General features: G+C 56.2%; 2 protein-coding genes across 5 annotated transcripts; both read left to right on the top strand.

Annotated features, from left to right (window-relative positions):
• Positions 1-8,490: 8,490 nt before the first annotated feature.
• CIRBP (cold inducible RNA binding protein) lies at positions 8,491-12,229 on the top strand. 3 transcript variants are annotated; one of them, XM_037138359.2, is made up of 7 exons: positions 8,492-8,619; positions 8,707-8,813; positions 8,908-9,049; positions 9,147-9,225; positions 9,339-9,409; positions 11,771-11,902; positions 12,083-12,229. In XM_037138359.2, exons 1-6 carry the CDS (start codon positions 8,517-8,519, stop codon positions 11,773-11,775), a joined length of 507 nt encoding a protein of 168 aa, XP_036994254.2. In that variant the 5' UTR covers positions 8,492-8,516; the 3' UTR covers positions 11,776-11,902; positions 12,083-12,229. The 3 variants fall into 3 exon arrangements, with proteins under 3 accessions (XP_036994238.2, XP_036994254.2, XP_036994244.2); XM_037138349.2 differs by lacking the exons at positions 11,771-11,902; positions 12,083-12,229 and adding an exon at positions 9,784-10,558; XM_037138343.2 differs by lacking the exons at positions 11,771-11,902; positions 12,083-12,229 and having other exon boundaries at positions 8,491-8,619; positions 9,339-9,777.
• A 942-nt stretch (positions 12,230-13,171) lies between these two features.
• On the top strand, positions 13,172-15,758 carry FAM174C (family with sequence similarity 174 member C). Of its 2 annotated transcripts, XM_037138383.2 has the most exons (3): positions 13,175-13,513; positions 14,575-14,691; positions 15,390-15,758. In XM_037138383.2, coding segments are annotated over exons 1-3 (399 nt in total). In that variant the 5' UTR covers positions 13,175-13,232; the 3' UTR covers positions 15,391-15,758. The 2 variants fall into 2 exon arrangements, with proteins under 2 accessions (XP_036994272.2, XP_036994278.2); XM_037138377.2 differs by lacking the exon at positions 15,390-15,758 and having other exon boundaries at positions 13,172-13,513; positions 14,575-14,695.
• The last annotated feature ends 29 nt before the right edge of the window (positions 15,759-15,787 follow it).

Raw genomic sequence — 15,787 nt, 5'->3', positions numbered from 1 at the left:
GCCCAGACTGTGGGGTCTTGACTTCTGGTTTCCCTGCTCTGGTTGGCCCCTGATCCAAGCCCCCCCCCCCCCCCCCCCAATATCACCAAGGCTCCCTCCTTGTATCAGACCTCTGGAGGACCCAATCCTCTCTTAAATTTCCAGGTCCCAGGACTGGTGTGCTAGGCAACCTGGCCCTGGGTAGACTCCTTGGCCTTGGCATTCCAGCACTCCCCAGCTCTGACCTTCATGCATCCAACCTCCAGGCTGTGCCCTACCCAGGTACTGCCTTCTTAGGCACCCCTGCTGGGCCTGGGAACTTAAGGCATCTACAACCTCGAGAGCTGGGGGGGTCCCACCTTCATTCACTTTGGGGCTGGGTGAGGGGATAATCATAAAACTTAAGCTATTGTACAATGGATTTCCTCACTTAACAAGTACTGCCACTTAGGAGATAAAATTACACTCCCATTTGTGGAGGCCCAGAGAGAAGCATCATTTACTTGCCCCGGGGACAATTGGTGTTTCCGAAATTAGTGACTACTACCTCTGGCCACTTTGTGATGACCCAAGCTCCTGCCATCCAAAGCACCAGCTCCAGGGACCCTAAAAGGGAGGGAAAGTTTCCTTCCCAGGAATGTCATTGGAGGAATTTTGTGGAGGCCCTTCTGCCTTTCTTCCTTCGCCCAGTTACTCCAAAATCAACAGGAAAAAGGTATCAGGATGCCCAGGTCAGGCGGATCCCTTCAGACCTCAATGTCAATGGCGGAAACGTCCCCGAAGGTTGTGGAAGCGTGGGTGGGACAAGTCAGGTGGAACTTCCGCCTATGCAGTCCGGTCCCGGGGTGAGAGCCGAGTTCTGTGACCCAGGTGACCTCCATAGAGCTGAGTGAGGGATGCGGAGGGAGGTGATCGAATGAGGAATCCGCTGAATCACGGGGCTGTGTCTGCACAATGCAGGGCGGGGAGCACTTCTCTTTTCTTGCAGCTCTGGAACCTACCCCTCAGGGCGCAGCTCCGAGTGCGAGAGTCACGGCCCAGCCCGAGGGTCCTAGGAGGACCCAACTCTTCGTGGGGGGTTAGGGTCACAGCTCACACACCTGCAGGGGGTGGGGTGGGGTTGCCAGCCAAGGCTGTACAGCGGCCGGAGTGACAGCAGGTCAGACCAGGAAGGAGCAGGAGACACAGAAAGGTAAACTGATGCCAAGAGAGGGCAGGGGCAGCAAGGGTCCGGATCGGCCCTGCACCGCCCCCTCTCTCATTGAGGAAAAAGATGAATGGGAAGAGGCGGTCCCCGGAAACCCTCGGGGATGGAAACGTGGTTTCCAGGGCAACACGCCGCGAAACGTGTCTGACGTCACCAAGAAGAGGGCGCCCCTGCCCACCCCCTACAGTGCATTTGAAGCCCAGGCCCCGCCCACCACTGGGGGACGCCTCATTGGTTATTTCCCCATTGGCTCTTCTGTACACACCAATAGTGGTACGCGGTTGCCTCCCTGAAGAGGTACTGCTTAGTGACCCGGCTGAGTGCGCAAGCGCGAAGCGGGGGCGTTAGGCACCCCACCCCTGCCTGCAGCGGCAGTTTTGACAGCGGCAGATAGGCCTGGACGGAAGAGGGGGCGTATCCGGGGGCCCAGCACGCGGCTACCCCATACCCGTACTCGCGCTGTCGCGTGCACCCTTCCACGCCCAGGTATTGCTTTCTGCCCCCTCTCCCACGACTCCGTGTGCGAGATCCCGAGCTGGGGGAGTACTGCAGCCTCCACGCTGTGAGAGCGCTGGGGACCGAACGGGAGGAAGGCGGTTGAGTTGAGGCAGTTCAGTTGGTGGGGCTGAGGCTACGAAAGGATTAGGAGTTTGCCAAATAGAGGAACAGGGAGGCGTGCCCCCAAGGTAGAAGGCACGGAGTATACAAAAACCAGGAGGCGTAAAAGCAAGGGCATTTTGGGGGCAGCCGGGAGATCAGGATGGGGGAGAAATAAAAGGCCAAGGACACGAAAGGGTGATTCTCCAAGTCTGTGGTTTGGGGAATGAGATGGCAACCAGGGAGGGAGCTGGCAGAGGGAACAGAAGCCAGGACATAACAGGACGAACGTGGCTGGTCGCTGGGCCTGGGCTTGGGGGAGAGGCCTGAGAAGTGCAGAGAAGGATCAGACGAGGTATCGTTTGAAGGGGCCTCCTGTTCTCAGCGAGGTGATAGGCATGGGAGCTTCAGGTAGCTGGGATATCGGAGAAAGGTGCCTTTTAAGAGCCCCTAGTACCTGGCCAGCCTCTAGGCAGAGATTGTTGAGCACCCCAGAGGGAGAGATTAGGGCAGCAGGAAGTCCACGTCGCTGCCTGGCTGTGGTTCAGATTGGGCTGTGACCAGGATTTACACAGAGAAAGCAGAGGTCAGTGTGAACAGAGTAGGCTCTGTCAGCTGGGGAGGATGTGAACCAAACCATTGGTCCCAGGCAGAGAGCTCAAGACTGAGATGAGGGTCCAGTGGGGGATGGCGGTGTGGAATGGCGTCGCCACCAAGGTGTGGAGCCTGAGTCCAGGTGGTGGCTCACAGGTGGACAGTGCTCCTGGGGTGAAGAAACTGCTGTGGGTGGGCAGGAGGTCCCTGGGGTCATGGCTTTCTGCTTGTGGCAAGAGCCCTCCGGGGGTGGCCAAATGGGTCACTGGGGCTAGCTGCATGGTGTTGAAATGCCAAAGGCCGAAGTCAGTCAGGGGGTCGCTTGGGGAGGACATTAGGGTGGAGCCGTCTGATGAGATGGAGTGAGCGGTGTGCCACCAGGGCCAGCTGCACCCACAGCACTGGGAGAGTGCCTGGGGCACAGCTGCCCGCCCCCCCGGGCCTGGTAGAACCCGCCCTCCTCTCCAGGCTCATTGGGAATGGGAGTTACCAAGCCAAGAGCACCGGGGCCCAACCCAGGAGTCTTGACTCCAATCCCACCCACGGCTGCCCAACCCTGGGAAGGCGGAGGATCAGCAACCTCTGGTGTCACTGAGGGCAGGTGAGCAGCCTGCCTGTGGGTGGGGGCAGGCCCCCTGTCAACTGAAGCCCTGCTTCCTGACTGCTGTACCCTAGACCTGTGTCCTTGTTCTGCTGCCTTCGTGTCTGCCCCTGGTCTTCATCCATCTCTGCCTTCCTCTCCTCCCTCTGTCCAGTTTTCTTCCTCTGTCTTTGTCCCCTCTCTCTTTCTTTTTGCCCCACTTAGTCTCTTGGCCTGTCCCTATTCCTGTATGGTTCTCCCTCTATTTTCATCTGGTTTCTGTCCCACCAGCCCCTCCACTACTTCTGCCCTGCTCTGGGGGCCCCTTCCTTTATTACCCTAGGCGTATTCTGGCCTCCACCCATGCCTCACCACCCCTCCCTGGAGCCAGCTGCTCCACCTGAGTTGGGTGCCCAGCACCAAGGAAGTGGGCTTGGGCCAAGGTTACAGGTTGGGGAGCAGGCAGAGGTGGGGAGGACACCCCTAACCCTTCTGGAATCTGGGCAGGGCCTGCCCCACAGGGTGGCAGGGGAAGGCAACCCCTCACAGGCTGACCCCAACTGCACTGTATCCCCCTCCCCACTCCCCAGATGCTCTCCACAGGCCTCCAGGAGAAGCAACACCACCTCAGACTCCCTCACAGGGCCCCTTACAGCCTCAGACAGACTAATCTGCCTTCTTACTGGACATTTACATGAGGCACCCTCCTCCATAGTTCAGTCGCTCCCTGTTCTGCAACACAGCAACTCTAATACACGACACTCTGCACACACTCCAAACCAGCCCCAACCCATACTTTGGTTCTGCCACAACCTCAATCAACTTCATGACCCTCAAATCAAACCGCACCTCCACTCTCAGCCTGGGCCAAGATCTCCTGTAAGAAAACTGCAAAGTTGGAAGTTACACCCAGCATTGGACACTCAGGTCCTGGAAGACTTGCTCACCCAATGCAGCACCCTCCCCAGACACACCCAGCACTCAGCCACAGGCTCGCCCACACAGGCCCACTGGAGCCCAGCCAGATGATTCTGGTGGGGACAGGTGCAGGGGGGTGTGGGCACATGTGTGGGCTGCTTGCCCCACAGCTCTTCCCTGAGTCTCTGCAGCTGCCCAGGGAGGGAGCACTCTTCATTTGTGTACTCCAGGGTTGCCATGGACCTGCCACAAGCCCCTTGTGCCTGTGGAGAGCCTGTGTGTGGGTGAAGACACTTGTGTGTGGGGCCAAGGTCAAGTGTACAAGGCATCTGTGGGGATTAGCTCCTCCTGATCCATGTTTTATGCCTGAACGCATGTTTGGTGTGTGCTTACCAGTCACTGCATTTACCATCCTGTGCCTCAGTTTTCCTCAGTAGAAGGGGCCACCATCATGAAGTGGGGAAAGAGCAAACGTCTATGATGGGAGAGGCAGGCTTGTGGCTCCCACAGGCCTTCCACCCAGGTGCAGGTTGGAGCAAATGCACAAGGTCTGTGTCTCCCTGTGTCCTCCAGGATCCCACTCTGCAGCCCATCATGTGTGCATGCAGTTTGTGGGGACTGGGGTCACTACCTGGCCTTTATACTCCTGGGATGGGAACCTGGGGGGACACAAACAAGTCAGTTTCCATGTTCTGAACTGTGAATCATCAGCATCTTCCAGTTGTCCCCCTGCCCTTCGAATCCTCCTCCATGTGGAGACCTCCTCTTAGAAACCAGAGAAACTACACTCAGGGCAGCTAAATCTCCTGTGCTCACAGTTGGCAACCAGCTGGGGCCTCCTAGGATCAGAAGCCCCCACCTCCTCCTGCAGGCGGAAACTAGGTAAGGATCAGTTTAAAACTTCCTCCTGGTTGTGGCCTCCTGTGTCCCTCCTCTGTCCCAAGAGGCCCTGGCCACTGCTAATGCACAGCATGCGTGCCCACCCCAGGAGCATGAGTCATGCCACCAGCCATGGACACATATGCTTTGTGAGACCAGTCTATCCAAGTCACGCACACCCAACCCTGTCCCCAGCTGCTCCCACATCCACATCCTGAATGCACAACCCCCTGCAATTTTCCACATGGAGTGCCCTGCAAGTATGTTTCCATGTGTGCTCACACACACCTCCATGCCAGTTTTTCTCACAGATGAGTTCCATGCTCTCACTGCCATACCCGGGTGCACTCTTACATAGTCCCATTTTCATGTCCACACAAGTAAGTGTCCCCAGAAATCCTTGTTTCCCTCTCTGCATCCATGAGTAGACTGCCCATGGGCACACATGTGCATCACGCCTGGCAACGCACACACACACATTTAGTCTGTTTCCCCAGCCCTGGCTCTGGACCCCAGGGGCATGGGCCAGGATCCTCGGGCTTCCTTGCCTGGGCTCGGCAGGCGCCGGGTGCTCACCCGGCGGGCCAGAAGGGTGTGGTAATTAGGCGGCCCCCAGGTCTCCCACATACAATCGTCTCATCCCGGCCACTACGGTCCAAGTCTGAGGTCCTCATTAGTGTCTCCTGCCAGGTCATTACTCTTGTGTCGGGGTAGAGCCTGGCATCCGGTGGGCGAGGCCCAGCTGAGAGGATGGAGGGGGTGGTACAGGAGCGAGGTGGCCGCACCCTCCATCTCCAAGGCGATGCCAATGCGAGTAGGGGCGGGGCGTCAAGCCCTGGTTGCGGAGACCGTTGTGGGGGTTCAGAAGGGGGTCGCCCCCTCCATGTCGGTCTTTGGGGAGGGGCGATTTCCGAATGTGCCGACCTGGTCCTCCTGGCCTAATCCCCAGTCCCCGCCAGGGAGGCGGCGAGTACCGCGCGTTCCGGGACGCAAATAGCAGCCTCGCCCCCGTCCGCGGCTATTTTGAGCCTCCTCCTCCCCGGCTACCCACCCCTGCAGCGCTCGGGCTGAGGCGTGGGGCGAGACGGAGACCCCCTCCCACGCTGGGACTCGTGGCAGGCCTGACGCGGGTCAGGGTGACAGCTAGGCCGCAGCGCCTCCTACTGTCCTCGGGGTGAGCGTGACACAGCGGCTGTGGCAGAGATGAAGGTGGTCCCAGCTCCCTGAGAGCACCCCATGGGAGACACACGGTTTTGGTTACACTCCGAGTCATAGGGACACACATACTCGTGTTACCACAGAAACAGACACAGAGACATTTTACATACCTGTGACACAAGTACACAATTCCTACACGATGCCTGGTGCAGATGCACCCGAGGACAGGTATCCACAGTTATCAGTCCACATCTTGATGGGAACTCAGGACAGTGGAGCCTATACCAGCAATGGAATCATAGTAAATGTTTAATAAATTCGTGCTGGTGAAATGGACGAATGAACAAGGCACTTCACAAAACCTCTGAAGACTTTCTAGTGCATGCATGTAGCTTGGATCTTTGGTCTGGAATCTGCACTAACTTTCTTTACCCACGGAAGGGTCTAGGGCCACAGGAGACAGCATGAGCAGAGACTTGGGCAGGAGGCAGGTGTTGGCTACAGGAAGGGACTCCCCAAGGCTTGAGGATCCCTGCAAAAATTGTTCTCCTGATAGCAGAGATGTTGGGACGCCTTGAAAAGACAGGAAAACGAAACAATGGGAGGACTAGAGTGGCACCGGCCCCCTGTGGGTGTAGTGAGTGGGTTCTGGGTGCACTGGGGCAGGGGTGATGGAGCAACTAATGGAGAGTAAGCCAGAGCTGAGCCCAGTGGAAGAGTACAGGGGGTACTGGAGGACTGAGCCCTAGTGGCAGGCTTGAAAGGCCGGTGGGGTCAGTCTGTGGCTAGAGCTGGGATGCACAAGTGTTTAGCTAGGTGAGTGTTGGGATGTGAGCTGGTGCAGGTCAGATTTGTAGGTAAACTGAACTGAGTGAAGTGGGTTCCCCAAAGTTGGGAAGTATGGAGAATTTGAATTGTGGTTAATATTGGGGTCCACGTAAATGAGCTTGTCTCAGTGTCGGGGTTTGGGTGGGCTTTGCGGCCAGTCTCGTGAAGTGTTGAAGTGGTGATTTGCAGCTTTGGACTCCTGGGAGTGCTGGACAAGTATAGTTATCTGAACAAGTATACAGGACTGTTGTTGGGGTTCAAATGTTGAAGTATCAAAACTGGGCGTAGTATCTATGGGAACCTGGGTGAGGTGGAAATGTAGGCAATTGTTGGAGCAAAGCAAAGGTCACAGTTCCACCAGAGACTCTAGCCTCTGGCAACAGCGGTCGGAGGCCTTTGTTCCGGGTGGGAGGTGGGTACGCGGAAGTGGGTCAGCCCCGCCCCTGTCCCTCCTCCTCTCGAGGGCTGGGCACTGCGGGCCTGCGCGTTCCCGCCAGTTACGGCGCCCGGCACTGGAGCGCGGAAAAGGCGTGACCTATACAAGTCCGGCCTACAGCTACGAATATAAGGCGTGGCCAATGACCGCCTAGCCTGAGATTGGCCAAAGGGACAGCTGGGGGCGGAGCCCAGCGGCGGCGTACATAAGAGCGGCCCCCGGTGGAGGCCCCCCCTCACTTGCGCGTTAGGAGGCTCTGGTCGTTTTGTGGTGTCGTCTTCCTGCCTGCGTCAGGGACCTGCCCTACTTTGTGGTGAGGGCCCTGGCGGCACTAGCTCCAAGGGCCCCGGGCGGCGGGCGGCCTGGGGCCGGCCGGAGGAGGCAGGGCGGCGGCGGTATACCCCTGAGTAGGAGTAGTGCCGGGGCGGGCTCAGGGTGGAGTCTGCCCCACCGGCGGTGTGGGGCGGCGGTAGACCCGGCCGATCCTCAGCCGGGGGGCGTCCCCTCGGTGGCCTAGGTTTGCTGAAAGTGGGGCGCCGCCGTCGCAAAATGGCGGCCGTGAGCGCGAGGCTGAGACCCGCGAAATGGCGGGAGCGACGAGTGCCCGGATGCAATGTCTCAGGGCCTGCGCAGGACGCATGCGCGCGGTGTGGGCGGGCCTGGGGCGGGGCCACTTGGCGGTTCTCTGCTACGGCTTCTGTTTCCTGGGCTTCTCGTTGAATTTGCACGAGGTGAACTCAGACCCCGTGTCTCGGTCCCAAATTGGGTTTCCAGTTGCACGTTTCCAGGCCCGTGTTTACGGAACCATGTGGCAGGGGTTCTTCCAGCCCAGAAAGGGTCGGTCCAAATTAGCACCGGCCCCACATACCCACTGCACGTTGGAACCCCACCCCATCTCCCTATGAAGGCCCGGTTTCTGGCCACCCCGCCTTACAAGCCAACGACTTTGCTATTTCCACCCCAATGGTTCTGTTAAGTAGTTGGGTGCCTGTGTGTGAAAGGAAGAACCGAGATATAACAAAGAAGGCAGTTGCCTGCCTTAAGTGTCCAGTCCTAAATATCTCTTGAAGGCATCATCTGGGGTCCACTGCCAGGACCGCACTAAGGAGTATAAAGAACCTGGCCTAGGTGGGGACAGGGAGCCCAGAGTAATGAAAGAATTAACAACTTTTTTTGAATTACATTTTGGTTGTGGGTCTAGGATGGTAAGTAGCAGAAAGATAATTTAGCAGGTCCTCAACAAGCACATATTACTTGTATATAAAGTAGAGTAGGAGGGAGGGGTGAACAATGAAGCCTTTGGAGGACCTCAAGATTTCAACGGTTTACCACAGGCCACCATGGCATCAGATGAAGGCAAGCTTTTCGTTGGAGGGCTGAGTTTTGACACCAATGAGCAGTCGCTGGAGCAGGTCTTCTCAAAATATGGACAGATTTCTGAAGGTGAGGCTGGTGCTGGCCTGGTGGCAGCTGAGCAAAAACTACTTTTGGGGATGTTGGGTGCCAACTGCAGACTTCTCCCCTGCACAGTGGTGGTCGTGAAAGACAGGGAGACCCAGCGGTCGCGGGGCTTTGGGTTTGTCACCTTTGAGAACATTGACGACGCCAAGGACGCTATGATGGCCATGAATGGGAAGGTGAGGGGCAGCTGCTCTGGGGATGTAGAGGGTTCTGGTTTGCAGGGCAGGGAGGTGCAGAAGCTGACCTGAGCCAATGTCTTGGTCTCCACAGTCTGTAGATGGGCGACAGATTCGAGTTGACCAGGCTGGCAAGTCATCTGACAACCGATCCCGTGGGTACCGAGGTGGCTCTGCTGGGGGCCGAGGAGGCTTCTTCCGTGGGGGCCGAGGCCGGGGACGTGGGTTCTCTAGAGGTGAGTACCACTTTGGTGCCTGAGGCCCTTGAGGACATGATGGGAGCACTGCTGCAAGGAGCTGGCACTCAATTGTCCTCCCTGTTCTTGTCTGTAGGAGGAGGGGACCGAGGCTATGGGGGGAGCCGGTTTGAGTCCAGGAGTGGGGGCTACGGGGGCTCCAGAGACTACAGCAGGTGAGGATGTGGTCCTGCCTGAGTGTGTGGCAGGCTTTTGTTGGGATGCTGGCACAGGGTCAGGGTGGGTAGACTAAGGTGCCCTCCAGCGCCCACATATTTCCTTCCTACAGCCGGAGTCAGGGCGGTGGCTATGGTGACCGGAGCTCAGGAGGGTCCTATAGAGACAGCTACGACAGTTATGGTAAGTCACACTCCGAGGGCCTGTGGTGGGAGCTGAGCAAGCTTTGGCACCCTCTGTGAGCAACACTCAGACCTTGTCACTGTGCTTGCCCATAAGGGACAAGATTGCCCTCTCAGGTCTCCAGCCAGCAGCCATTTCTACCACAAAACACAAAAGCTAGACCAGACCAAGAAAGAAAGGGAGATGAGGGGCCCGCTGAGCAGGCAGCATAAGTGCATGTGTGGCCACCCAGCCCCGCCGCCCTCAGCTGTGGGGGGGGTTGGTTGCTCCCGAGGCCACAGAGCCGAGCCCTTCAGGTCTGAACCCGGGAGTGGAATGCTGCCTCTTGTTGCGTGCTTCAGTGCTTTTACACTGTACCTGCTTCTTGTTCTCAGCTACACACAACGAGTAAAAATCCTTCCTGCTCAAGATCGTCCTTCCAATGGCTGTATATTTAAAGATTTTGGGAGCTTCGCTGAATCGTTAATGTGTAGTGAACACACCTCCTTGTACCTACTTTTGTAGTCTTACCAGTTCTAATCTTGTCAAACACAGCCTGACTGCTTCTCACCCCCTAGATGGCTTATTAGACTTTACTTTTTAAGGAAGTGCTGTCAGTTTTTAAGGGTTTTAAAAATGTTTTTGAAAAGCACTTCTGATTTAAATATTTTTTTTTTTAACCATGAGCCTTGAGTTTTTGAGAAAATCATTGGGGGTTGTGTGGGTTTTTTGGTTTTGGTTGTGTTGTCTTTTTTTACATATATTTTTTTAGTGGGGTTGGGTGAAGTTGGGCTCCCCCACCTTCGCCTGATTCAAGTCTCTGAGATTGGGCAGACTCTGAGTCCACTTTTTGTTGGAAGCTGAGCAGGCTGTAGCTTTTTTTGAATTCCATGTACTGTTCCTGAGTGTAGCATGCTGGGACTGGCCCCAGGTGGCAGCAGAGGTGCCTGGTTGTCTGGGCCCAGCCTGTACAGCCCATCTGCTGTGTATAGCTCACAATAGACTCAAAGATGTCCCTGAGAGGTTCTTGAAAATATTTTATTTATATTGTCCTTTTTTACTGGAAGACATATGCATATCCTATTGATGTTGTATTTGAAGTGGTTAAGGAATTCTTGTACACAGTTTCTTTGGCTTTACGAAGCTGATTAAAAGACCGTCTGAAATGAACCTTGCTCTGACAATTTCCCTTTCATTGCTCAACACACTCCTGCTGCTAGCTCTTGGCACTCAGACCTCAGCAGAAAGGGCAATTTGAGAAGCAGGCCTGTGAGCCCTGCCTGAGGCTTGCAGAGAGCTAGGCCAGGAAGGCCGAGTAAACTGACACTGACAGGCCCCTTGTGACAGCTGACTGCCACTGGTTCTGGTTAGGTGAGCAGGTGGGTGACAAAAGTGGGCAGGTTGACCTCGAGGCGGCCCTGGCAGGCTTCTGGCGGTGGCAGCTGGAGGGCTCAATGGGGCGGGCAGCTCAGCAGGAACATTAGACACATGGGCACTTGACGTTGACCAGACTGCATAGCCTAGAAGCAGGCCAGAAAGCAGACCGCAGGCAGTGTCCCTGGGTAACCACAGACTGACTGCTTGTTAGCTAGCTCTGCTGTTGCTTTACAAGTTCTGAGAGTTCTCCGCTAGCCTATGGAAGCTGCAGCCCCTCGGAGGACAGAAGTGTTGTGCGCCCAACAGAAACCTCTGAGACGCAAGCTGCTCCCTTGGCTAGCTCATATGTGGAAATAGCCCTGTAATTCGAGGTAACTCCTTTTGCTCGTGTCCACATCCCTCCTCTTGTCAAGAGCTCATTTGAAAGTAAAATTATGTGCCTGGGTAATGTTTCTTTGACTGTTTTTTGCTTTTCCATTTTCTTTTCTTTTTAAAAAAAATCAAGCTGGAACTAAAGTCAGATCCCAGCCATTAGCCCTTCCCTGCCTGCAGCCAGGCAAGCAGGCCAGGCAGTTGCACTTCGCAAGTAGGTTCAATCTGTAAGCAGGATTGGAGAGCGCTGAGCATCCTGCCTTTTGGCTTTTTTTGTTCATCAATTGACAGTGTTTTCCAGACCTCTTTAAGTCACATTCCTTCCTTATAGCTCTCTGATGTTTCTTGCCACCATGAGTTTTTTGGGGTTTTTTTTTTTTTCCCAGATCCCGCACCATTCTCTAAGCAGCTCCATCCCCAGTGGGTAGCTGGCTCTGCTTAGGGATGGAATGTGGCCTGGTCAAGGCTCAGGCTTGCCCTGGTCATGCCAACCCATGATGGGGGCTCTGCCAGGAGGGCCCGATGACTAGCTTGAGACCCTCCTAGGAGCTGTGGATGGTTTCGGGTGAGGTGGGGAGGGGCAGCTGTGAGCACGTCCAAGTCCCTGGGGGTAACACTCCTTTGTTTTGGCAGGTTGAAGGGAAGCCAGTGCATCTCAGAAGGGTGGCCCAATAGCAGTGATGACCTGAGATACTGTCCCAAGAGGGATTTCACCTGGGAGCAGGAGCCAAAGGCACAGTCCCCTGCTCTTGCAGCCTGTCACCTGTAAGTTCATTTCTGGGGGATGACACACAATCCTATGCCCCTGGTAGTGTCTGGTCTTCCCTGTGGGTTCTTTCTGGTTTCCTGTCCAACCCACAGCACCCTTTGGGGACACCTGTGTATTTGTGTATTCCTTCTACTGGAGCCAACTCTAGTTCTCCTTTTACTTCTTCATTTATCCAGCAGGTTCTTCACTGGCAAGGATGGCGTGCAGGGCTTGAAGTCACTCCAGGAGGACGAGTGAGTGGCAGCTTGCAAGTGGCCAGTCCTCACCTGCAACAGTGTGGCAGGACATGGAAGTCAGATTTGAATAAAGGACTGGTGTGTCTACCCAGAAATCTGAGTCGTTTGGGGTGTACCTGGGGGGGGTATCCTTGAGCCTCAGGTGAAGGCTGGGTGGGAAGTGGGAGTCCCCTAGAGAAAAACAACTTTTGGCCTTGGTTCAGGGTACGTGCTGGGCCCCAACCAGACCAGTCAGTCACTTCATTGTCTTCTTGGTTTCACTGGGGGCACACTCAGCCTGAGAGGAGAAGGCGGTGGCCTCTGGGCCTCTTCATCTAAGATGGGCATCTGTCTCTCAGGGTCCTGGCGACGGTGTTGGCAGAGTGACCTTAGACAACATCATCCATATTGCCCATAGGGCCAAGCTTTCTTCTGAGCTGGTGGCTGAGAGCCCCTTGGGGTTGGGCCTATCTGCTAAACTGAGGGAGGTGGGGAGGAAAGGATGGTGGCACCTGACCCAAGGTTCGGTCAGTGCAGTGAGGTCAGGATGGCTTTGGTCCCCCCTACAGCTACCCAGGGCAGAATGCCCAGGCTGGGACAGGCAGGCCTGCTTTCCAGGAGGGCCTATTCATTGGCACAAGAGCCAGGGTGGGGACCAAAGCAGCAAGAGTTCCCAAGCCCATGTGGGAGAAGCTTCAAGGGTATTGTGCTGAGCTTGGTATGACCATGTCCCTTGCGTGGGTCTGACCCCACTATACAATTGGGAACCTCGTTCCTGGGAAGGCACTATCTCCTGTGTGGCTTGTAGAGTGGCCTCCAAGCACCCTTTTCTGACTGGGAGTTCCCCATGGCTGTGGCACTCAGGCTGGGACCCAGGAGGAACAAGCCTCAGCCTCCAGGCTCAAGGTCCAGGTTGTATGCACAGCTGGCTAGGTGCAAAGCACTGAGGGAAAAGCCCAGGACGGCAGAGGTGATACGACGTTAGTGGATAGGGGCGGGGTGTTTCCAAGTGCGAAGCTCCGCCCCCCTGCGAGCTATTGGCTGGTGCCGCCTGTGCCAGTGAGGGACGGGAGTTTGCGGGGCGGGTTGGAGCCACCGCTTCCGCAGGGCGATGGGGCTGTGTGTGGTGCCGCTGCTGTTGCTCCTGCCGTCACTGCTGCTGTCAGCGCTATTCTGCAGAGTCCAGGAGGTCACTTCTCTATCGTCGCGCTCCTCGCAGTCTACGCTTTCGCCACCACAGGCCATAGCAAACGAAAGCCAGCCGGCTGCGCCGCACAACAGTACGCATCTGCAGCCGCCGGGCTCGCTGAGCTCGCAGCTACTGCGCTCTTTTTACGTGCTTATTGGCTTCACCAGCCTGGCTGCGCTCTACTTCCTCATCCGGGCCTTCAGGTACGTCAGGCGCATGCCCGCAGCCTCCCCTGCGAGCCCAACCAGTGCGCGCCTTGCCCTCCAGAGTGGGCGTGGATGGTGCTTGTCATCATGTCATCATGTGGTCTGGGTGGGTTATATGGGTCACGTGAGGCCTTGGTACTTCCTAATGCGGGTACGGGTTCGGGGTTCTCGAATGCAGCGATTCAGGCTGGACAGTGAGGGTGGGCGTGGGCTTGTACTCGCTTTATGTTTTTCTGCAGTTCCCTGTACCAGGCGACACCCAGCAGCCCAACATGGGCCTGTGCTCCCAGCATCTGCACCCTCCCTTTTAAGCCACCCAGCCCAGATAATGGAGAAGAGAGAACACTGGGCAGGGGTGGATGGAACCGCTCTTTCCTTACCCGGAAATCAGTTTCTTGGTTCCTCCGGTGTTCTCTCTAGAGAGTTGAGGACTCCTTTTCCTCGTCCTTGGCCCACATGCCCTGCCAGGTTCTAGTTTGGTCTCTGGCTTCCCTGTTTCACTTCCTATTCGGGACTGAGCTCCAGAGGGCCTTTGTCACACAGAGCTGACCATGTTCAGACTCTTTAAAGAGGTCCTGTTTGTCCCTGACTGGCACTCCTGTGGGTGCACAGTGCTCTTGTTCCCTTTGAGTACTTAATCTTGCTGCATCTGCTACAGAAAGCCTCCATCCTCTCCCTGGTGGTGGTCAAGAGTGAGGGCTTGCGCCTGAAACGGACAGCACTCGGTTTAGGTGTCCCTTGTACCACTAACCCTACTCCGAGACCCCATTTTCTCATCAGTAGAGTGGGATAACAGCGCCCTCTTGAGAGGTCCTGCCAAGGAAGCATTCATCTCCCATTATTGACATAAGAGCTACTAATAATTACTATGAATGTTATGAAGCAAAAGAAACACAATTAGACAAGGAAGCTTCACACAAAACTTTAGGGATTGGGAGAGGAGGTGGAGAGCAGAGACAATGGAGGCTTATGGGAGAAGGCCTGAAGCAGGATGGGGTGTGAGCCGCCCCCAGAGATGACTCAAGACAGCCACTGATTGTGCCTGGGACTGCTTCCAGGTTGAAGAAACCCCAGCAGAGGAGCTACGGCCTCCTCACCAACAGTGAGGACCCCACAGAGATGGCCTCCCTGGACAGCGATGAGGAAACCGTCTTTGAGACCAGGAATTGGAGATGGTAGTGAAGTCTTTCCCCTACCTCCAGAAGCTCCGGGTGGGTGGGTGGCTGGAGTAGGGTTGGAGAGTTGGGAAGACCACTGATTCTTGAGGTCATCACTTGTGACCAGGCTGTGTGGCTTGGGGTAAGACTTGTGCCCTACCCAGTCTCAGTTTCTCATTTTTTTCAGAGGGGAAGGGGCCACAGTCTTGAGTCAGTGCTCTGGACCCAGCCTTGAAGACCAACATTGTCATCAGAATTGGAGAATTAACTGCAGGGTGCTACAGAGGGGGTGGGTTGGGTGGCCTCTTCATGGCTCCAGCCCCAGGAAGAGCATAGCAGGCAAAGGGAATGGCAGAAAGGAAGAAGGAGGGCAGGACTGAGGACCCAGGGGCTGCTGGGCACAGAGCTGGGACTGGACCTGAGCATGGAGTGATGGCTGTTGAGCCCAAGCTTCCCAGGGGAGACATTGCTATAACGTGGTAGCCTCTCTGGTCTCCTCCACCTCTTGTGGCTAGGGAACCCCTTCCCCCTTCCCCCAACGTGCAAAATCAGGCAGGGCCTGGCAGGCTGGGGGAGGTGGACCCTGGTTGACCTGGGGGCAGCAGTTGGACAGGGGAGAAGAGCACTTGGAGGGTGAGCCTCAGGCACAGTGGAAGGGAGTGGATCAGGGTAGGCCCCTTGCTCCACATTTCTCACCCCTATCCCTCATCTTCCAGACATTCAGGTCGGGGAGGCAGCGTTCCCAGCAGCTCTGGGGGAAGGACAAGAGACAGGGCCTCACTCCCAATGCCTACACACCTGGCAGTTCTGCTGGCCTGAGAGCTCAAGTGGGACCTGCCCAGCCAGCCTGAAGCCACCTTGGCCCTCCACTGCCACAGGACCACCCAGGATGCCAGGTGCGAACCAGAGGGGCCTCTGGCTGCCCCATCCAGAATTCTGAGACCCTATGACTGGACTTTGACTTGTGCCCTTGACCCTCCCCCATGGGGACACAGCTGAGGCCTGGCAGGCAGGTGGGCTTATGGTCCTGTCTGGGAGTGCCTTCCCACTGGGCTGAGAACAATAAAGGCAGCAGTGGCTCCGTAGCTGTCACCCAACTCCATATTGGGCCAGA

The sequence above is a fragment of the Artibeus jamaicensis genome, unplaced genomic scaffold (genome assembly GCF_021234435.1).
Source record: "Artibeus jamaicensis isolate MK-2021 breed Jamaican fruit bat unplaced genomic scaffold, CSHL_Jam_final scaffold_537, whole genome shotgun sequence".
Classification (NCBI taxonomy): Eukaryota; Metazoa; Chordata; class Mammalia; order Chiroptera; family Phyllostomidae; genus Artibeus; species Artibeus jamaicensis.
This window is presented reverse-complemented; position numbering and strand designations above follow the sequence as displayed.